Raw genomic sequence first — 24068 nt, forward strand, 5'->3', positions numbered from 1 at the left:
GGAAAAGACTACTTTAACATGTCCTTTTGGCACTTATGCTTATAAGAGACTGCCCTTTGGCTTATGCAATGCACCAGCTACTTTCCAAAGGTGCATGATGAGTCTTTTCTCTGACCTTATTGAGAACTGTATGGAGATTTTTATGGATGATTTTAGCGTTTATGGTGATTCATTTAGCCTTTTCTTGGATAGTTTATCTAGAGTATTAGATAGATGTATTAGTACGAACCTTGTATTGAATTTTGAAAAATGTCACTTTATGGATAAACAAGGGATTGTACTAGGACATGTTGTGTCTAATACTGGCATTTTTGTAGATCCAGCAAAGGTGGATGAGATTTCTAGTTTACCTTACCCCTCCTCTATGAGGGAAGTCCGTTCGTTCCTTGGCCATGCAGTTTTTTACCGGAGATTCATTAAGGAATTTAGTAAGATAGCACTACCCTTATCCAGACTACTGCAGAAAGATATTGAGTTCGAGTTTAGTGAGGATCGCAAACAAGCGTTTGATAAGCTGAAGACCGCACTGACTCAAGCTCCAATTGTGAGAGGACCAGACTGGAGCCAGCCATTTGAAATCATGTGCGATGCCTCCAACCATGCAGTAGGAGCAGCGCTGGCTCAGCGTGAAGGTAAGGACCCTTTTGTAATTGCTTATGTGTCTAAGACTATAGACGCCTCTTAGTCTAATTACACCACTACTGAGAAAGAGCTTCTTGCTATTGTTTTTGCTCTGGATAAATTTCAAGCATATTTACTTGGTGCTAAAGCGGTAGTGTACTCAGACCACGCAGCTCTAAAGTATTTATTAGCTAAAAAGGAGTCCAAACCAAGGCTCATACGTTGGATACTGCTACTACAAGAATTTGATTAGAAATTAAGGACAGGAGTGGTAACCAGAATCTAGTGGCAGACCACTTGAGTCGCCTTGAGCATATTAAGGATACCTCCACTCCTATAAATGATAATTTCCCATTCGACAACTTACAAGAAGTATCTGAAGTAGTCCCTTGGTATGCGCCTGTAGCTAATTATCTAGTCAGCCGCACTTTTCCTCCAAACTTTACTAAGCATCAAAGAGACAAGCTGAAAAGCGAGTCCAAATATTATATATGGGATGACCCATATTTATGGAGATGTGGAACTGACAAGGTAATTAGATGGTATGTGCCTCAATCAGAATTCCAGTCCATTTTAGAGGCCTGCCACTCATCTGAGAATGGAGGACATTTTGGCCCTCAAAGAACAGCTAGAAAAATTTTAGACTGTGGATTCTGGTGGCCTACTCTTTTTAAAGACGCTGCTGAATTTTGTAAATCTTATTCCCCATGCCAAAGGTTTGGTAATATATCCAAGAGAGATGAGATGCCTCAACAGACTATGCTTTTCTGTGAAATTTTTGATGTTTGGGGCATTGACTTCATGGGTCCATTTCCAAATTCTAATGGTTATTTTTATATATTGTTAGCTGTAGATTACGTTTCTAAATGGTTGGAAGCAATTCCTACCCGCACTGATGATGCTAACACTGTTGTTTCCTTTGTTAGAACCCATATTATTTGTCGCTTTGGATCACCACGAGCAATCGTGAGCGATCAAGGCACCCATTTCTGTAACAGGAGACTAACAGGATTACTGAAGAAGCATGGGATAGTTCATAAAGTGGCAACATCCTACCATCCCCAGATTAATGGGCAAGCTGAGGTGTCTAACAGAGAGATAAAGAGTATATTGCAGAAGATAGTCAAACCTCATAGAAGAGACTGGAGCACCAGGCTACAAGATGCACTCTGGGCATACAGAACAGCATACAAGACACCCATTGGGATGAGTCCCTTCCGCTTAATTTATGGAAAAGCCTGTCACCTCCCAGTTGAGGTAGAGCACAAAGCCTTTTGGGTAGTAAAGGAGTGCAATATGGAATTTGAGAAAGCCGGAGTTGAAAGGAAGTTGCAACTGCAAGAATTAGAAAGCCTTCGCCTAGAAGCTTATGAGAACTCAAGGCTGTACAAGGAAAAGATGAAGGTTGTGCATGATAAGCACATCAAGAGGAGAGAGTTCCAACCTGGGGACTTTGTCCTCCTTTACAACTCTAGACTGAGGCTCATGCCAGGCAAGTTGAGATCAAGATGGGAAGGTCCATATAGAGTGGAGAAGGCTGAGCCATACGGAGTTTTCCACCTAAGTCATCCTTCAAGCTCTGAATTCATCAAAGTTAATAGACATCGCTTAAAGTTATATCATGGTGAGAAGGCAACAAAAACCAAGGAGCTAGAGATCTTCCTCTTGGAGGATCCACCCACAGCAGAAGACTGAGCTAGTGGAGCGTCCAACTTAAGGACGTTAAAGCAAAGTGCTGGGTGGTAGACAACCCACCATGGTATGATCGTTTCTTTCTTTTATTTCTCTATTTCCTTTCTCAATAACTCTTCTCAGTACTAGTGCCTATAGTTTACATCTTCATTTGCATATTGCATATAAAAAAAAAGCGGGGCACTCGACGCGACAGCGTCGCCGACACGTCCGCGTCGCAGGTGAGTAAGAAAGAAAAATAAATCGAACAGAAAGTCACGCGAGAGCGTGGCTGGAGGCGTGCCTTAGGCACAAATTGATCCATGCGACCGCGTCGCTGACGCGTCCGTGTCATGTGGGAAAAATGCCTCTAACGTGTCTGCGTCACCCACGCGGACGCGTGACCTGAAAATCGACGTAAGAAAGGGTGCATGGCCGAAAGATGTGCTGGAGTGGGGCTGGACTGGCACTAGACGCACAAGCCTTATCATGCAAACGCGTGCCTCACGCGTCCATGTCGTCTTCCAATATTGGCGACCCACACGAACGCGTCACCCTATAAGTTGGCAACAATGAGTTTCGAACAGAGAGTTGTGCGAGCGCGAGGCTGCCCTTGCACCACTAGCACAGAACGAGTCACGCGTCCGCGTGACAGACGCGACCGCGTCGATTCATATAAGCGCCATCCGCGCGAACGCGTGCTACACGCGTCCGCGTCGCTTGCGCCGCATAGCTTATCCTAATCTGCCAAAATATCTTATCTTTCTCTTCCCCAAATCCTACTTTTTCTTTTCCCTTCTTATTTCTTTCTTCCCCTTTCTCCCTTCTTCCCTCTTTCTCACTTTCTACTTTCTCTCTCTCACCACCATTATCAAGGTTTTTCTTTTGTTCTTCCCTCCTTACTTTTCTATTCTTCTTTATTTTATGTTTTCTTCTTCCGTTCTTTTTTCTTTTTATTTTCATTATCCATGTTTTCTTTTTCTTTATTTTTCTTTTAATTGGTGCTGGAAATTTATTTGGGTCATTGTTTCTTATGATATGCTTGTGAATTGTTGCAAAATTGTTTGATAATTATATATTAATTTTTAAGGGTTGCTTGCATGTTCAATTTATTATTTTCATTAGCTTATTTACCATGCATGCTATGTGTTTGTGAAAACGCCCGTATGGCATTGTGCACTGTTTTTCGATATCTTTTATCCTACTACTCTGAATGCTTGCTTTTCACAAAACCCTTTTTCATATCATATTCATTCAATATAATTGTCACTACAAACAGGTTATTAGTTTGAAAGGCTTGGTAATCTAACTTGGACATTGAATGCTTGATCTATGCTTCTCATGCCTTTGCCTGCATGCCAATAAACACCTTGCATTTAATTGTCATCATATGCACTTGCTATATTTCCATTGTTGATATCTCACATATAGTCATGACCATGTGTTAACATCATTCATCTTTTAATGTGCATTGATTACCACCTTTCCCGCCCTCTTCCCTGCTCTAACCCTTGACATTTTAACATACTTTCACTTTTCTTTCTTTTAGGATGGCCACCAAGAAGGGCAAGCAGAAAGCTACTCCCAAATCCACAGCAAGGAGAGGGACCAAACAAGCTTTAGTGGCAGAGCCATCTTCAACTGCAGTTAAGCCCTCAATAAAAAGAATTAAGAGGATTATAAAGGTTGATGAAAAAGAGAAAGCCTTCCCAGCAAAAGACACTACATGATTTACCAATCGCTACTGTGAGCAGATGTTCCCCATCCTGGCAGAAAGGAGTTACAACAACGAATACCTTCTTATCCTCCCGACCCATATTGCTGAATTTGTTGAGCCGCAAATTGAACGAAGACAATGGGGTTTCCTACAGAGACAGCCACGGCAGGTTAATCTTTCCTGGGTAGTCGAGTTCTACTCTAATTTCCACATGCCAAACCTGCAGTCTGTCTATGTCCGTCAGAAGCAAGTCCCCATTACAGAAGAGGCCATTCAACGAGTTTTAGATCTTCCCCCTACTCCAGAAGGACTGGACGCATTTCAAGAGGCCGCACTCAAGCGCCAGATGTACCAATTTGACTGGGACGTTGTTCTCAGAGTTATCGCACAACCTGGCAGCAGATGGATCTACGGATACCATCGTTCCTGCCCTAAAGGGATGTCGGCTTCCGCACTTCCCTTGGAGGCTCGCGTATGGGCACATATGATGTCCCATTACGTCTTTCCGAGCACCCACGAGTCCTCCTTCACTGCAGACATGGCCATTCTACTATGGTGCATCCTCATAGACCAGCCTCTAAACCTCCTAAGACACATCCGGAATGCAATGGGACACGTACAAATTGCGGGTAACTTACCTTTTCCCGCCTTGATTTCAGATCTCATCTCAGCAGCCGGAGTCTCCTACAGAGCTGGAGACACCAAAGCCATGCTCCCACGGGATGATCAGTACGTCCCTAACAGGAAATATATCAGACCTCTAGCAGCCACTACACGCCAGCCTACTGAACTGGCTGAAGACATTCCTCCTTCAACACCACAAGCACCTACAACAAACCAACTGCTCCATCAGATACTTGAGAGGTTGGATCAGCAGAAACAAGCTAAGAGAGTGCCGTAACAAGCGCCGATTCACATACCTCAAGGAGCTACTTATGAAAAAATACAAAGACTCAGACACCCTGGACTCCACTTCATTTACCAGCACAGGGAGCCATGACGGTCCCGACTGTGGAGATACTACTACCAGCCCACCTTTGTTCCTGACAGATGGCACCGAGGACAGTGCAAAGCCTTAAGTGTGGGGAGGTCGGTTAGTACCTGACTTCCGGAGGTAAATTCTCTTCCCTAACACCAATAAAATAGGACATTTAGTTAGTTTTTCTTTTGTAGAACAGGATAAATTGCACAATAATAGGTTAGTTGCATGCATGTTCTACTTGATTGAAAAGATAATAAGTTTCTTCTAAGACCCTATTTTTAGAACAAAATTTCACTAATTTTAATCAAAATTTTTATGTTAAATTTGCTTGAAGTTGTATTTGGAACATGGTTTTTGAGCTAAAGAACACACAACCTGTGAGACTTTGAGCCTAAATACACGGTTACATTATTTAACCATAATTATTTTATTCTTGTGTGTTCACTTCTCTATGATTGTAATCCATATTTTGTTTCATCCTATATGTCCAATGTTTAATATATTTATATGCTTGCATATGATTGATGACAAGTCATCTTAGCCTAGTTTTACTAGTCTTTTTCTTTTGTTTTCACTTGAATTATGCACTTTCTTGAGCTACAAGCAAGCCAATTTAGGTAGATTTTCATGCTTCCTTTGATTTGATCAACCATAGATAAATTAATGCAATTTCATGAGGTTTGATGCCATAATTGTTACATATTAAGATAAAATGAATATCTCATGATTTTGAGCATAGCTTTGATGTGTTTGGTTGATTATGATAGGTGAAGAAAGCTTGGAGAAAGGTTGAAGCAAGAAGGAATGGCTAGGAGTAAAGGGAGGACATGGAACTTAAAAATCACTCCCTGGGCACCAAAAGTTTGCGCCAACGTTAGACCCCTAACTTTTGGGCTAACGTTGGCACGTGGAAAATACAAAGGGGGAGCGAAAGTTTGCGCCAACGTTAGACCCCTAACTTTTGGGCTAACGTTGGCGCCATAAGTGCACAAGGTAAAGCCAACGTTGGACCAAAAGTTAGACCCCTAACTTTGGCACCAACGTTGGTATCAGCAGATTATGGTAGCTGATATGAAAAGTTGGAGCAAAAGTGAAAGGAGTGTTAGAAATGGAAGGGGTTGACACCCTCTTAGCTCAAAACAAGATAATGCAGCAACAGATTCAAGAACAATTTGAGCAGATGGCTAAAATGATTGATAGTTTACAAGTTGCAGCAGTGAATACAAGCCAACCATCAACCACATGGGGACAAAATGAAGAAAACCAAGAAAATTCTGCAATTTACATTTCTTGCATTCTAAGTTTCTGCTATTTAATTTCTTGTTCTTTAAGATTCAGAACTTTAATTTCTTGCTCTCTTTAATTTCATGCAATTTACCCATTCCCTTTACTTTCCATGCAATTTAATTTCTGCAAATCACAAATCACTCAACCAAATCTTGATTCGCTTGACTAAATCAACCACTAAACTAAAAATTGCTCAATCTTTCAATCCCTGTGGGATCGACCTCACTCCCGTGAGTTATTATTACTTGATGCGACCCGGTGCACTTGCCGGTTAGATTTGTGTGTTTTGGGAGAAATTCATTTTTCCACCAAAATACTCATCAATGATTGAGGCCATTATTTGTTTAGCTCACTTATCCAAACTAAGCCTACCCCTTAAGTTACCTTTGTTAGCCACTTCGAGCCTTTAAATCCCATTTGTTCTTTATTTTACCACATCACTAGCCTTAAGCGGAAAAATAATTATATATCCCAATTGAATCTTTGGTTAGCTTGAGATAGAATTGTGTGTTAATTGAGTATGGGAAGATTGTGGGAACAAAAGATAATAAGGGAATGTGTCATGATAATATAATGGGAATTTGGGTACCTACTCATGTGAAACTATAAAAGAAAAATTAAAATTCTATGTGCATTGATAAGCTGTGTTTATTTTAATGTTTAAAAAAAATCCAAAAATATTCAATAAATGAATAAGGGGACAAAATTACCCCAATGCTAAGTTAAAATTCAAGGATCAATGCATATATGATAAACTTAAAATAAAAGTTGATACATGAGTAAAGAATGTGAAAGGAAAATTTTGGGTAGCTAGGCATGAAATTTAAGTTATATAGAATATATATATGTGTGTTAGGTGAAAGCTTGGGTTAATTAAAGATTCAATTTATAAGCTTACTTAGCCATATATATACCCTTACCCTTACCTTGCCCCCATTACAACCTTGAAAAGACCTCATGATGTTTGCATTGGTATATTAAATGTTGTTGATTGGTTAGGTGAAGAACAAAAATTAGAAAGCATGATTAGAGAAGGATAGAGTGATTGCCCTATACACTAGAGAGATTAGAGCGTACAGACATCATCAGTGAGGGTTCAATGCTTAAATTCTATGTTCCCTGCTTTCATGAGCTACCTTCTTGCATTTTTATCTGTTGTTACTATATAAGAATTGAATTAGTGGAATTTGATTTGTGATTGTCTTGAAGAGCTTATTTACTTTTAACCAAGTGGACAAGAATCATATAGTTGCATTCAAATGTATAGGTTGCATTGCATTGCATGAGTTTTACATGTTCCTACTCATTTATTTTATCTCCTTCAACTTAGCATGAGGACATGCTAATGTCTAAGTGTGGGGAGGTTGATAAACCATTATTTTATGGTTTATATTGTGTTTAATTGTGTGGTTTTATCAAATCTTTACCCACTTATTCATTAAATTAGCATGTATTTACAATTCCTTCCCAAAATTACTCCATGGTTGAAAACTTGCTTCCTAGAGACTTTTAATTATGTATTTTAATTCTCCTTTATTCCATTCGATGCCATGATCTGTGTGTTAAGTGTTTCAGGCTTTATAGGGCATGAATGACTTGGAGATTGGAAAGGAGGCTTGCAAAAATGGAAGGAACACAAGAAATTGAGGAGATGACCAGCGAGAAATGACGCGGACGCATGGCTCACGCGACCGCGCGAAATAGAGGAAATTACAGTGACGCGCTCGCGTGCCTGACGCAAACACATAGATTGGAAACTGCACAAGTGACGCAAATGGGTGGACGACGCGCACGCATGGCAAGGCAAAACGCTGGATGACGCAATCGCGTGACGTGCGTGATCTGCAGAATCTGCAGAATTCGCTGGGGGCGATTTTGGGCCCTGTTTTGACCCAGTTTTTGGCCCAGAAAAGAAGATTAGAGCCAGGGAACATGCAGAGACCAGGGACAACATTCATTCCGCATAATTTTAGTTTTATATCTGATTTTACTCCTCCTCTAGGTTTTTCTCTCTACACAGTCATAGTTCTTAGGATTTTGACTTTTTTGCTTTTTGGATTGGGATATTAAGAAGAGTTATTACCTCTGTCAAGACTTCATCATTCTAGTTTGTTTCCTTACTTGTCACTTACTCTTTCATATCCTTAATTTATTCAGAGTTACTATTGGATTATTTTTAGAATTTATTAATACAAGAACTATTTTTATTTTTAATTGATCCTTTTTATTATTATTCATCATGTATTTCTTTATTTCCCTTTCTTATTTCGTAAATTTTACATTCATAATGAGCGAGTAGTTCCATAACTTGATTGGGAGTTGGTTGAAAGGAGGACCTTAAGTTGGAATGCCCATGAGTAAAATTATAATTGGGTTTAGCGTTGGGTCGCCATCTAATCACTGACACTAGTCCTTCCCAATGGAGAGGATTAGAACTTGTGAGTAGAAACTGACTTCCAACTTGCTTAACTTTCCTTTATCCGGTAAGGGATAACTGAGCAGACAACCTTCAATTATCAATTGATCTTGGGAGACCTCCAACAAGGATAGGCCTTCCGACTAATCTACTCCCGGTCAAGGTTTTTATTTAAATAACATAAATTTTCTGATTTAATTTCTTGTTTATCAACTCAAACCATTTTAGAAAACATCTGATTAATAAAATAGCACATCTTTCTGCAACTCGTTGGGAGACGACCTGGGATTCATACTCCCAGTATTTTAATTCTAATTTTGTGACAACCCTTCTAAATTGATAAGCGGATTTTTGGTTGGTTAAGAACTATACCTGCAACGTATCTCTTATAATAATTTCTTAACTCGCTAATTTCTGCCACGTCAATGAGCTTCACCCTCCTTCAGATCGAATGACCACTGACCCTGGCGTTTGGTGTTTATCAGAGGAGATTAATGACCACTGACCCTGGCTTTAATCACTTACAGCCTTGCCATTGAATGAATCACTCATTGCTAAAGTAGTCAATAAGAAGTATTAATCCAGAAGGATAAGCATCTCTGATGCCTTAACTAATCTACACCAGTTCAGTAATACTTTATTTATTATTCTTTCAAGCGCCTACAACAACCACTACCTTTTCTATCCGCCTGACTAAGTCCAGCAAGATAACCATTGCTTGCTCAACCCAACAATCCTCGTGGGATCGACCCTCACTCACCTGAGGTATTACTTGGACGACTCGGTGCATTTGCCAATTCAGTTGTGCGAGTTCTAATTTTGCGTACCAAGTTTTTGGCGCCGTTGCCGGGAATTATTTGTGATTGACAAACTACCGGTTATCTTGCTGCTTAGATAAGGTACCTTTTACTAGTTTTCCTTTTTATTTGTGTTTCTTGGTTAAAATTTTTTAACTATCTTTATTTATTTTCTTAAAATTTTTCAAAAATTGTCTTAGTCATCTTTTACTTTTGTTTGAGTCTTGTGTCACTTTTTTAAATTTGGTGTCTTTTTGGTTTTGGTTGATTTTCAAAAATTGTTCTTGTTTGCATGCTTTTTTGTTCGGTTTTTTTAGTTCTTTTCACTTATTTCATTTTAAAATTTTAAGTTTGGTGTCTTTTAGTGTTTTTCTCTCTATTTTTCGAAATTAGTGTCATTGGATTTCAAAAATTTTTAAATTTGGTGTTATCTTTTTCTTTCTTTTTGAATTTCAAAAGTTTTTAAAAACCTTTCTTTGAATTTTCAAAATTTTTGAATCTTTTTCCTGTCTTGGTTTTAAAATTTTAAGTTTGGTGTCCCGTTATCTTTTTATTTGATTTAATCTATTTTTGTATCTTTTTATCTTTTATCTATCGTATCTTTTTCTTCGATTTTAAAATTTTGTTATCTTATCTTTATTTTAAAATTCAAAATTTAAAAGTTTAGTATTTTGTTAATTTCTCTTTCTTTCAAATTTAAAATTCGAAATCATTGTTTGACTTTATCTTTTAATGTTCAAAAAATTTTTCAAATCTTTTATCTTTAATTTCAAATCTAGTTAGTTACTCATTTGTTTTATCTTGTTTTAATTTTAAGTTTGGTGTTTCTTTCTTTCAAAATTTGAATTTCAAAATATCTGATTGACACTCTATTTTTAATTTTCAAAATAAAATATCTTAAGTTTCAAATCTTATTTTTTTTCCTTGATTTTCAAATCTTGTTATCTTATCCTTAATTTTAAAATTTAAATTTTAAAATTGAGTATTTTGTTAGTTGTTCTTTTCAAATTTGAAATTCAAATCTTTAAATTTTCAAATCTTATCTTATCTTTTCTTTCTTTTGACTTTTCTCTCTAATTTTTCGAAAATTCCCTTTTTAAACTCAAATCTTGTTAGTTAATCGGTTGATCTATCGTATTTTGAATTTTAAAATTTTGATGTCCCTTTAGTGATTTTCTTAGTTAATTAGTTTCTTTTTCATTTTTGAATCATATCTTATCTTGATCTTTATCTTATTTATTTATTTTTTTCTTTTTTGATTTTCAAATTTTGTTATCTTATCTTATTTTCATTTAATATTCAAATTTTAAAGTTTTGTGTTCCATTAGTGTTTTCTCTTTCTTCTTGAATTTCAAAAATTTTTAAACCTCTTTCTTTCTAATTCTTTTAAATTTTTTGAAATTTTTAAATTATTTTTTATTTTATTTGTTCTCAAATTAGTTTTCGATTTTTTTTATTTTATTTAATTATTTTCAATTTTTTTAGTAAAAAAAATATTTCTAATTCTTGTTTCTTTTAGGATATCTCACTGGAAGCTCCCTATACTATGACATAGAGACTCCCATTTTCCTTTGTCACTTGTCTATGTATGCAGGAACATGAAGAGTTCACTATGGACCCAATTGAGAATGCACAACACAGAAGAACTTTGGGGTCTTATACAGCTCCCACTCCTGACTTCTATGGAAGGAGTATTAGTGTACATTATATTGATCCAGATGACTTTAAGTTCAACATAGACCTAATCATGCTGATACAGCAACATTGCGAGTTTCATGGACGCACATAAGAAGACCCTAATAAATTTATCTCTGACTTCCTACAGTTCTGTGACACTATAGAGACCAATGGAATGGAGCCTGAAGTCTCCAGGCGAATACTCTTCCCATTTGCTCTGAATGATCAAGCAAAGCTGTGGTGGATTTATGAACCCAGAGAAAGTGTGAACACTTGAGATAAGGCTGTTAACAAATTCCTGAACAGGTTCTCCCCCTCGCAGAGATTGGCTAAATTAATAACAGACGTTTAGACTTTCAGCCAGAAGGAGAGCGAGTCCCTCTATGATGCTTGGGAGAGGTATAAGTTGATGTTCAGGAATTGACCCCCCTCCATATGTTCTCAGGATATGGCAAGATAGTCATCTTCTATGAAGCCATCTCTGAGATGGCCAGGAGGTCAGTGGATCACTCTGCAGGCAGTTCTCTGTACTTTATAGAGACACACGAAGAGGGAGATGAGCTCATTGAGATTGTTGCCAATAACCAGTACTTATACTCATCTGAGAGGACTCCAGCTAGGAAGGAAGCTCAAGGGTGGAAGAATCACTCAAGCAGAGAGGAAGTAGAACGCCCAGGAGGGAGCAAGATTGAAGTTGAACTCCCCAGAGGTGGTAGTATGGAAGTTGAACGCCCAGAAAGGGGTCCATATGCATCAATTCAAAAGACGTTTCCCTCCAGCACCCTGACAAACCCTTTCCAGTTACTCTGGACATTCATCCTGCATTACACAAGGCCCCAGAGTACAGAGCCAAACTGTCATACCCTTAGAAACTTCAGATACCTACTAACACTCTTCCCAGTTACACAAAGGTGAATCCAGGAAAAGAGTGTAAGACCCTCATCATGACAAAGGAGGCTGAGCCTAAGTTGGTACACTCTATTGAGGAACTGAATGAAGAAGAGACTCAAGAAGAGGCTGGAAGCACACTGTTACATGCCCCTCTAATGGGAAGAAAGTCTGAAGTACCACACCCTCAGAAGCCCCAAAAGGAGACCAAGGACGAGCACCACTCACAATCGTTAGAAGACTCTAAGAAGTTGCAAATTAATATTCCTTTTGCTAAGGTTTCAGAGCAAAGATCTATCTTTGCTGCACTCGTAAAGAGCTTATCCACTGAAAAAGAAACAGAAAATAGGATACAGGGTGAGTCCCTTGAATCACCACTCCAAGAAGTTCTTGATGACGGGTACACTCCACCCATCACACAAGAACCAAGTCCTAAATTCATGGTGGTGAAGATAATCAAGGAAAGCACTGAAAAGGGGATTGTGGCCAAGGACCCAAAGATGATATCTAGGAAAAAGAAAAGGTCTGCAAGAAATAATACAATCCCTACCCTAACAAGCAAGGAGAAGCAAGCTAATAACAATAACAGAAAGCTTGTTAGGAGGAATTCAAATCTGAGGGCACTAATCTTCTCCTCTTCTCCTATGGAGTCATTTTGTTTAACAAACTGGAACAAGAGGAAGAAAATTCAACAGTCAAGTATCAAGCTAATGACAGTAAAGAAGCGCGTGTTAGGAGGCAACCCAACCATAAGTATCTTATAGTATTTTCTTTTTTTCTATTTTGTTTCTATTATTTTAGTTTGATTTCATATTATTTTATAGTTTTCTTAGCTTTTCTAATGTTTGTGATCATGTGTAGCCATTAGAACAGAAACAGGAACGCATAGGAGAGAAACAGAACACCCTAGAGGGTGCCTCTTTTGGGCATTCAACGCCTATAAGGGGAGCAGTCCTGGCGTTTAATGCCAAGAGGGGACCAAGTTTTCTTTGCTTGGAGACAAGCAAACTTTTTAAGTTTGGTGTTGCAGAGTGAGCTCTAGTTGTATAGTATCATCAATAGCACCAAAGGGAGGTGAATTATCTTCATAGAAGAGCACAGCCTGAGCAACCATCAGCACTAAGGTGGTCGAGTTTCATTCCCCCTTCCTTTTTGTTTTTCAGTATTCTATTCTATTTTCTGTTTTCTACTCTAGCTCTTGCATGATCACTATTAGGATTTCCTTTTCTTTCTAGTCTAGTAGTTCAATTTTGAAAATTTTAAAAAAAATTTATGGGTAGAAGATGTCTCATGCATTACTCACTAAAGCTTAAAAAGAAAATTTTTGAAAAAGAAGTAGTAAAATACATAAGATCTTGAGTTATATCATGAGTTATTCCAATTACATTGATGCGGTGGCCTTGCCTTTACTTTCTGAATGTATGAATTAACTGTGCATAATTGATGTTGAAGTTGAGCATATAGGCTCTTGAGGAACAGTAAATTTAGAGAAGTATTATTAATTCTCTGAAAAATAAAAAATATATTGATTCTTGAAGCAAGAAAAAGTAGTAAAAAGGAAAAAAGAAAAATAAAAAGCTCAAAAGAAAAAGAAAAGAGCAAGGATCTAAGGCTTTGAGCATCAATGGTTAGGAGGGTCAAAAAATTGGCCTAAAAAGCTCAATTGAGTTGCTATCCCTAACTAAATGCTTGTGGTATGATGGTGTCAAGTAAAAATCTTGAGACTGAGCAGTTAAAGTCATGACTAAAGAGTACACCTAAGAACTCTGGGCACCACTGTCTGGGAATATAAGCAAAGCTAAATTCGAATCCAAAGGGTTCCCCCAGTTAAGTGCCTGTGGCGTTTATTTATCCGGTGGTAATACGGGAAAACAAAACGGTTAGAGTCACGGCTAGGCTCAAAGGTGAAAAGCACCAACAAGAAGTTGTGTTCAAGAATCAAGAAAAGCTAAAAGAAGAGAATCAATAATATCATCCGGATTCTAGTTCCAAGAGATGTCAATATTTCTGAGCTTCAAAGGAAAGTGAGAGGCCAAAACTGTTCAGAAGTAAAGAGCTAATAGCCCCATTCAATATTTGGAACTGAGCTTCATTGACAACTCTGAGACCTATTGTATTTTTCTCTTCAAATTGTCCTACCATGTTTTTGGTTGCTTGAGGACAAGCAACAGTTTAAATTTAGTATTCTGATGAGTGGATATTTTATACCCTTTTTGGTACAATTTTCTTAGTGTTTTTAGTTATATTTTGTTAAGTTTTATTATTTTTTTGTAGGTTTTAGTGCCAAATTCACATTTTGGATGATACTTTGAGTTTTTGTGTTTTTCTTATGATTTATGTATTTTTGGGTGAATTTTGCAAGTTTTGGCAAAGTTTGATTTAGAGGCAAAGAGAAGATAGCAGATGTTGTCAAATGCTGACCTCTATGCATTCAAACGAGAATTTCTAGAGCTACAAAGGTCCAAATGACGTGCTCTCAATGCCGTTGGAAAGCTAACTTCCAAAGCTTTCCAGAAATATATAATGATTTATACTTTTATTTCGGAATCACTGCCTAAAACGGGCGTTGAACGCCCAACTTACCCCCTTTCTGGCGTTCAACGCCCAAGAAGGGCCAATCCTCCAAGTTGAATGCCCAAACTGGCGTTCAACGCCAGCCAGGAAGCAGGAACCAAAGTTGAACGCCCAGAACTTGATTTGAACGCTAGGCATCAGCCCAAACACTCACCAAGTGGGCCCCAAAGTAGATTTTAGCACTTCTTAGCTTATTTTATTTTCCTTTTGTAACTTTTAATTAAAAATAATATCTTTTTAGGTTTAGTCTTAGAGTTTTTATTATAAATAAGGGGCTTCCTTCCTCCTGAGGATTATGCCTCCCAAGAGTAGAGAAGCACAGACACATTACATTACACCTTCTTAAAGCATGAGTAACTAAACCTCCATGTTAAGGGTAGGAGCTCTGCTCATTCCCATGGATTAATATCATTACTTTTCTATTTTAATATATGTTTGATTCTATTCTATGATGCATTATCGTTCTTTATCCTTATGAATCTGGGGTGGAACGGAAGTATGACTCCTTATTGTACATGAGTTCTTACGAGTCCTTGACAAGATAGTATTGAGCTGCAGCTTGAGAATGCATCATAGGTTCCAACAGAGTATCTGGGCTAATTGGGATAAGTGACATAAAATCTCGTTAGTCATGGGTAATTGAGGTTTCTGTGGCACTAAGGCTAGAATGTTGAGCTTCATTCTTCTATCCGGAAGATCTGACCTTGTCTGTGGCGTTTTGAGTAGGATCACCGGAGATTGAATTGCGTGAGCTTCACCCTGTTCAGATCGAATGACCACTGACCCTAGCATTTGGTGTGGATCAGAAGAGATTAATGACCACTAACCCTGGCTTTAATCACTTACAACCTTGCCATTGAATGAATCACTCATTGCTAAAGTAGTCAGTAAGAAGTACTAATCCAGAAGGATAAGCATCTTCGAGGCCTTAACTGATTTCCGATCATTGTTTCTACACCAGTTCGGTATTACTTCATTTATTATTCTATTTCATGCGCCTACAACAACCACTACCTTTTCTATTCACCTAACTAAGTCCAGCAAGATAACCATTGGTTGCTCAATCCAACAATCCTCGTGGGATCGACCCTCACTCACCTGTTCGGTATTACTTGGACGACACGGTGCACTTGCCGGTTCAGTTATGCGAGTTCTAATTTCACGCACCAGTAAACCACTACGTTCTGGTGTTACATCAACATGCAACCCAAACCCTTCAACGAAGCATAACAATAAACTTCAAAAGGCTCGTGTGATTCTGGCAAAATCAAAACATACGCTGAAGTTAATTTCTCCTTCAAAGCTTGAAAGCTCTCTTCACACCTCGTCGTCCATACAAACGGCACCTCCTTCTGGGTTAACTTAGTTATCGGTAAAGCAATTTGAGAAAATCCCTTGATAAATCTTCGGTAATATCCGGCCAATCCCAAGAAACTCCTAACCTCTGTTACCGTTGTCGGCCTCTCTATTCCATCACCGCCTCCACTTTTGAAGGATCCATGGCCCTTACTCACTACGTGACCTAAGAACTTCACCTCTTCCTTCCAGAACTCACACTTAGATGATTAGGCATACAATTTACGCTCTTTCAGAATTTGCAACACAATCCTCAAGTGCTCTTCATGTTCTTCTGCCATCTTCGAGTAAACTATAATGTCGTCTATGAATACTACCACGAATTTGTCCAAAAAGGCACGAAATACTCTGTTCATGTAGTCTATGAATACAACAAGTGCATTCGTCAACCCAAAGGACATCACTGCAAACTCGTAGTTTCTATAGCGCGTCCTATACACAGTTTTTGGAATATCATCCTTCTTTACCCTTATCTAATGGTAACCGAATCTTAAATCAATTTTTGAAAACACCCCAGCTCATTGCAACTGATCTATTAAGTCAGCTATCCTCGGCAACGGATACTTGTTCTTCACAGTCACTTTGTTCAACTATTGGTAATCTACACAAAATCGCATTCCTCCGTCTTTCTTCTTTACCAATAAAACTCGCGCTCCCCCCGGAGACACACTCGATCGAATGAACCTCTTGTTCAGAAGTTCTTCCAATTAAGTCTTTTGTTCCGCCAGCTCTATCGGAGCCATTCAGTATGGTGCAATCGACACTGGTCTGGCTCCCGGCACCAAGTCAATAGCAAATTCAATTTCCCTTTGTGGCAGGAATTTGGGAATATCTTCAGGAAATACTTCAGAAAAGTCTCTAACTATCGGATTTTGATCTAACTCCTGTTCATCACCTAATGTATTCGCAACCAAAAGTCCAGCATAAACCGAATTGATCGCTCAAAGCAATCTAATAATACCTGGTTCTTTGACAACCAATCAAACCCTAAAATCATCTCTAGCTCAACCATTGGCAAACAGATTAAATCATGAACAAATTCTCTATCCTCAATCTTGAAAGGTACTTCCCTACAACCTGATTTAGTCACGATCATCTGATATCGCGTATGCACATGCAAATCGAAAGCTAATTCTGACATTTTCAACCCTAGTTCCTTAACCTTATCAAATTCAATGAAAGAATGCGAAGCTCCAGTATCATACAATGCAACCAACGTTTTATCACCAATTAAACATTTATCTCTCATCAAAGGGTCTCCTTTGGCAGCATCATTGGCGTTCTCAGCAAACACTCGTCCTTGGTGTTGATTCCGACCCGCATTTGGGTTCCTCCCATGAGTACAATCCCTCGCCAAGTGACCAGGCAATTCACAATTGAAACAACCACCTATACGCAACTTGCACGAGTCATACGTATGAGAACGCCCACAACGATCACAAGTTAAATTCGGAGAAGTCTTACTCTGGTTACCTCTTCCTCTCGCCTGGTAATATTGATCAAAAGTGGATCTTCTAATGTTGCCTTGACCTTAAGGTACATTTCCTCCCTTCTTAAAGTTCTAAGCTCTTGGTTGAAAGTACTTGCCATGCCCACGGTTGTTGTTTCCACCTCTAGTATCTCTTGCTAATGCCATCTTTTTAACGCACTCTTCAACCACTCGGGCCTTGTTCACAATTTAGAAAATACCCGAATCTCCAAAGAAGCCATAACATTCATTATGTTATCCCTCAAACCTCTGATGAGCGGATAATTTATATGCTTTTTGGCACTGTTTTTACATAGTTTTTAGTATATTTTAGTTAGTTTTTACTATGTTTTTATTAGCTTTTATTCAAAAATCACATTTCTGGATTTTACTATAAGTTTGTGTATTTTTCTGTGATTTCAGGTATTTTTTGGCTGAAATTGAGGGACCTGAGCAAAAATCTGATTCAGAGGCTGAAAAAGGACTGCAGATGCTGTTGGATTCTGACCTCCCTGCACTCGAAATGGATTTTATGGAGCTACAAAAACCCAATTGGTGCACTCTCAATTGAGTTGGAAATTAGACATCCTGGGCTTTCTAGCAATATATAATAGTCTATACTTTGCCCAAGTTTTGATAACGCAAACTGGTGTTTGAACGCCTACCTTCTACCCTATTCTGGCGTTAAACTCCAGAACTGGCATAAAAGCTGGAGTTAAACACCCAAACTGGAACCAAATCTGGCGTTTAACTCCAAGAAGAGTCTCTACACGTGAAAGCTTCAATGCTCAGCCCAAGCACACACCAAGTGGGCCTCGGAAGTGGATTTCTACACTACCTGCATTTAGTTACTTATTTTCTGTAACCCTAGCTACTAGTTTAGTATAAAAACTACTTTTAGTGATTTATTTTATATCCTTGATTAGTTTTATGCTATCATAGATCATATTGTACACATTTGGAGGCTGGCCTCACGGCCATGCCTGGACCTTCATCACTTATGTATTTTCAACGGTGGAGTTTCTATACCTCATATATTAAGGTGTGGAGCTCTGATGTTCCTCATAAATTAATGCAAAGTACTACTATTTTTCTATTCAATTCAAGCTTATTCTTATTCTAAGATATTCATTCGCACCTAAGAACATGATGAATGTGATGATCAAGTGACACTCATCACCATTCTCACTTATGAACGCGTGCCTGACAAACACTTCCGTTCTACATGAAAACAAGCTTGAATGCATATCTCTTAGCCTCTGGGTTCACGACTCATGGTTGCCTCTCCTGACAACAGAGCCTTCCATTCCGTGAGATCAGAGTCTTCGTGGTATAAGCTATAATCAATTGGCAGCATTCTTGAGATCTGGAAAGTCTAAACCTTGTCTGTGGTATTCTGAGTAAGATCTAGGATGGGATGACTGTGACGAGCTTCAAACTCGCAAGTGTTGGGCGTAGTGACAGACGCAAAAGGATCAATGGATCCTATTCCAACATGAGTAAGAACCAACAGATGATTAGCCGTGCGGTGACAGCGTATTTGGATCATTTTCACTGAGAGGACGGACGGTAGCCATTGACAACGGTGATCCCCCAACATGCAGCTTGCCATGGAAAGGAGTATGAATGATTGAATGAAGGCAGTAGAAAAGCAAAGATTCAGAAGGAGCAAAGCATCTCCATACGCTTATCTGAAATTCTCACCAATGAATTACATAAGTATCTCTATCTTATTTTCTGTTTTATTCACCTTTTAATTATCAAAACCTCATAGCCATTTGAATCTGCCTGACTGACATTTACAAGGATGACCATAGCTTGATTCAAGCTAACAATCTCCGTGGGATCGACCCTTACTCACGTAAGGTTTATTACATGGACAACCCAGTGCACTTGCTAGTTAATTGTGCGGAGTTGTGAAAAGGAGTTGAGATTACAATCGTGCGTACCAAGTTTTTGGCGCCGTTGAGATCACAATTTCGTGCACCAAGTTTTTGGCACCGTTGCCGGGGATTGTTCGAGTTTGGACAACTGATGGTTCATCTTGTTGCTCAGATTAGGTAATTTTATTTTATTTTTTTTTGCTTTTTATTTTCGAAAAATTTTCAAAAAAAATATAAAATAAATAAATTATTCTATGTCTTCAGAATTCTTAAGAATGAATTCTAGAGTTTCATGATGATTTGTTGAAGTCTGGCTGGCTGTGAAGCCATGTCTAATCTTTTGGACCGAGGTTTCAACTTATCATCACAAGAGCTTGTTGATTTCTATCAATCTTGCTGTTGAATGTAATGATCTGCTAAAGCTTGGCTGGCCATTGGCCATGTCTAGTATTTTGGACCGAAGCTTTCACTAAAAGCTTGGCTGGCTAGTAAACCATATCTAATTCCTGGACCGGAGCTTTAGACTAACATTGCATGATTCCTGAAATTCTTATTAAAAATTTTGAAATTTTTATTTTCTTTTCCAAAATAATTTTCGAAAAATACAAAAAAAATTTAATAAAATCATAAAACCAAAAAGAATTTTGTGTTTCTTGTTTGAGTCTTGTGTCAATTTTTAAGTTTGGTGTCAATTGCATTTTTTAATTTCCTAAAAATTTTCGAAAATTCATGCATGTGTCCTTCATAATCTTCAAGTTATTCTTGATGATTTTCTTTGTTTGATCTTTGTATTTTCATGTTTTGTGTCTTTTCTTATTTTTCATATGTATTTTCAATTTGTTAGTGTCTAAACATTGAAAATTTCTAAGTTTGGTGTCTTGCATGTGTGTCTTTTCTTAAAAATTTTCAAAAATAAGTTCTTGGTGTTCATCTTGACATTCAAAGTGTTCTTGCATGCATCATGCGTTTTGATCTTGAATTTTCATGTTTTGAGTTATTTTGATGTTTTTCTCTCTCCTCATTAAAAATTCAAAAATAAAAAAAATATCTTTCCCTTATTCTTCTCATAAATTTCGAAAATTTGGATTGACTTAGTCAAAAAATTTTAAAAATCTAGTTGTTTCTTATGAGTAAAGTCAAATTTTCAATTTAAAAATCCTATCTTTTCAAGTTCTTTTTCAAAAATCAAATTTCTTTCATTTTTTTTCAAAAATTTTAAAAATTGATTTTCAAAATCTTTTTCTTATTTTTATTTCATATTTTCCAAAATCTTTACTAACAATTAATGTGATTGATTCAAAATTTTAAGTTATTACTTACCTAGTAAGAAAGGTTCTGTTCGGTAGTTCGGGTATCGGACGGTTCAGGTTGATGCTTCGATTGATGAGAGGGGGATCGCCTGGTTCCGGGTTGCTGGGTTGGAGAGGGTGCCGACGACTTCCCGAGCACTTCGTGTGGAGAGAAAAAAGGGGGGGTGTCACCTGCAAAGACACTCCGACGCTCTAGTCAGTAGAGTGTGCAGGCGAAAAAAGGGGAAATGATGTGTGACATACCTTGGGGGAAGGGTAGGTCCTTCCCCATTTATACTATGTCAGAGGTAGGCCCTGCAAGGATAGGCCCACCTTCTTCGAGACCTCCCCTGCACAGCTGTAGCGAAGCTGTCAGGGACACGTGTCTAGGTCGGTGGACGGGCGCCTTGTTCCTAACCGTTCGGGTCGGGTTGTGCCCGGGTTGGGCCGGCCCACATTCAGTTTGGGCCAGGCCATAACAGTGCCCCCGACGCGCTAGCAACGACCGTGAGGGTCGTTGGTGGCGTGTTCTCTCCTTTCGTGCGTTGTTGCTAGGTCGGCCGTCCGTGGAAGGGACGTGCCTCTTGCGCGCGTGTCTGTTCGTTGCTGGAACGGCCACTTGTCAACTCGTTCTTCACGTGGAGCATTAAATGCTCATAAAGGGTTGGAAAACCCCGTATGCAAAGACCATTTTGCCCCCAGGCCTTTCGCGCTTCTTGAGTGGCAGTTTTAAACAGTTTTGCCTTGGTTTTTCCTCTCCCACTCTTGCTCCTCCTATCTCTCTCTTCTTCACTCCCAAAGGTCCCAAAGCTTCGTTCTAGCATCCTTACGCATCTTCCCTTTTTCCTTCCCAGTTTTTGCAACCAATCCAGGTAAGCATTAATCCCTTCTCTTTTCTGCTTCGTTGTTTCATATTCTTATTGGTGTCTTTCTTGTGCGTTTGTTCGCTGTATTTGCTTCTTGTTTTTGCTATCTGTTTGGTTCTTGCGTGGTGGATGACTTTTTAGTGTCAAGTAGGTGCCGTTAGGGGGTTACCATTCCAGGATGTCTGCTTCCTTGACTTGGATTTTGCTTTAGCCATACTTGATTTTAGTTTTTGAGTGGGTTGAGTATAGTTTTAGAGTTTTTCCGAGCTCCCGGCCTGTTAGACTAACCGAGTGGTAACCCCACTGTTACGACTTGGCCCAAACTGAATGTGGGCCGGCCCGACCCGGGCACAACCCGACCCGAACGGTTAGGAAGAAGGCGCCCGTCCGCCGACCCGGACACGCATCCCTGACAGCTTCACTACAGCTGTGCAGGGGAGGTCTCAAAGAAGGTGGGCCTATCCTTGCAGGGCCCACCTCTGACATGGTATAAATGGGGAAGGACCTACCCTTCCCCCAAGGTACGTCACACATCATTTCCCCTTTTTTAGCCTGCACACTCTACTGACTAGAGCGTCGGAGTGTCTTTGCAGGTGACACCCCCCCCCCCTTTTTCTCTGAAGTCGTCGGCACCCTCTCCAACCCAGCAGCCCGGAACCAGGCGATCCCCCTCTCATCAATCGAAGCATCAACCTGAATCGTCCGGTACCCGAACTACCGAACAGGTTCAATCTTTAAATTTTAGAATCATATCTTTTTGTTTCTTGTTAGTCAAGTAATTAACTTTAATTTCAAAAATCAAATCTTTTTAAAAAAAAATTCAAATCTTTTTCAAAATAAATTTCAATCATATCTTTTTCAAAATTTAATTTCAAAATGTTTTCTAACTTCTTATCTTTTTAAAATTGATTTTCAAAATCCTTTTCAATTAACCACCTAACTTTTTGTTTGATTTTAAAAATTCTTATCTTTTTTTAAACTATCTAACTACTTTCCTCTCTCTGATTTTCGAAAATCACTAACCACTTTCTCAAAAATCTTTTTAATTAAGTAATTTATTTAGTTTTCAAATTTTATTTTGTTTCTCGTTTTAATTTTTGAATTATAACTGATTTTTAAATAAAAACAAAAATATTTTCCTTTTTTTTTTAATTATTTTCGAAAACTTTCCCTATCATCTCTCTCTATTTATTTATTTATCTACTAACACTTATCTTACCTAAGGAAAGCCTGAACTCTTGGGAAAAGCTGGTCAGTGCTTTCCTGGCCAAGTTCTTTCCACCTCAAAAGATGAGCAAGCTTAGAGTGGAAATCCAAACCTTCAGACAGAAGGAAGGTGAGTCCCTCTATGAAGCTTGGGAAAGATATAAGCAATTGATCAAAAGGTGTCCTTCTGACATGCTTCCAGAATGGAGCATCATATGTATATTCTATGATGGTCTGTCTGAGTTGTCAAAAATGTCATTGGACCATTCTGCAGGAGGATCTCTTCATCTGAAAACCCCTGCAGAAGCTCATGAACTCATTGAAATGGTTACAAATAACCAGTTCATGAACACCTCTGAGAGGATTCCTGTGAACAATGGGACGCCTCAGAAGAAGGGAGTTCCTGAAATTGATACTCTGAATGCCATATTGGCTCAGAACAAAATATTGACTCAGCAAGTCACAATGATTTCTCAGAGTCTAAATGGATTGTAAGCTGCATCCAACAGTACTAAAGAAGCATCTGCTGAAGAAGAAGCTTATGATCCTGAGAACCCTGCAATGGCAGAGGTGAATTACATAGGAGAACCCTATGGAAACACCTATAATCTTTCATGGAGAAATCATCCAAATTTCTCATGGAAGGTGAAGGTGTTTTTGTGGAAAAGCAAATTTCCAAACACCTAAAACTAACCGGCAAGTGTACCGGGTCGCATCAAGTAATAATAACTCACATGAGTGAGGTCGATCCCACAGGGATGGAAGGATTGAGCAATTTTAGTTTAGTGGTTGATTTAGTCAAGCGAATCAAGTATTGGTTTGAGTGGTTTGTGATTGACAGAAGCTAAATTGCATGAAATATAAAGGAAGAGGGAAGAATTGCAGTAAATTAAAGAGAACAGAAAGTAAAAGTGCTGAATCTTAAAGAACAAGTAAATTAAATTGCAGAAACTTAGATTGCAAGAAATGTAAATGAATGAATCTTAAAGTGCAAGAAAAGTAAATTGCTTGAATTATAAAGGGGATTGGGAACTGGGATTGCAGGAATTTAAACAAGCAGAAGTAAATTGCAATAAACAGAAGAGCAAAAGATGAATTAAATTTAAGTAGATCTAAATCAGAAGAGTAAAAATGCTTGAAGAATTAAAAACAGAAAGTAAATGGAGCTCAATTGCAGAAATTAAAAGAGAAATTAAAGATCTCAGGAGTGGAAGAGACTAGAAAACAAGTCTAGATCTCAAATCCTTCCTTGATCCAACAAGAACAATTGCAAAAGAAATAGAAAAGTAAGTTGCAGAAGTAGTAGAAGAGACGAAGCAGTAAACAGAATTAGAAATGTAAATCAAAGTTTCTTAGAATTATGCAGAAAG

The 24068-nt window shown here is 38.4% G+C and overlaps 1 protein-coding gene across 1 annotated transcript; it reads right to left on the bottom strand.

Moving 5' to 3' along the window:
* Positions 16196–17705, bottom strand: LOC110272020. The gene is made up of 4 exons (XM_021123798.1): positions 17676–17705; positions 16948–17472; positions 16551–16754; positions 16196–16459 (listed from the first exon to the last, which is right to left on the bottom strand). The coding sequence occupies exons 1-4, from the start codon at positions 17703–17705 to the stop codon at positions 16196–16198; spliced, it is 1023 nt and encodes a 340-aa protein (XP_020979457.1).

Source organism: Arachis ipaensis, chromosome B05 (assembly GCF_000816755.2).
Source record: "Arachis ipaensis cultivar K30076 chromosome B05, Araip1.1, whole genome shotgun sequence".
NCBI lineage: Eukaryota > Viridiplantae > Streptophyta > Magnoliopsida > Fabales > Fabaceae > Arachis > Arachis ipaensis.

Coding starts and splice junctions, on each gene's coding strand:
- LOC110272020 (XM_021123798.1), bottom strand. CDS start 17,705: ATGAATGTTATGGCTTCTTTGGAGATTCGG. Junction 17,473..17,675: donor TGGCTTCTTTGGAGATTCGG/GTATTTTCTAAA, acceptor CAATATTACCAG/GCGAGAGGAAGAGGTAACCA. Junction 16,755..16,947: donor ATTGGTTGTCAAAGAACCAG/GTATTATTAGAT, acceptor GCCGGGAGCCAG/ACCAGTGTCGATTGCACCAT.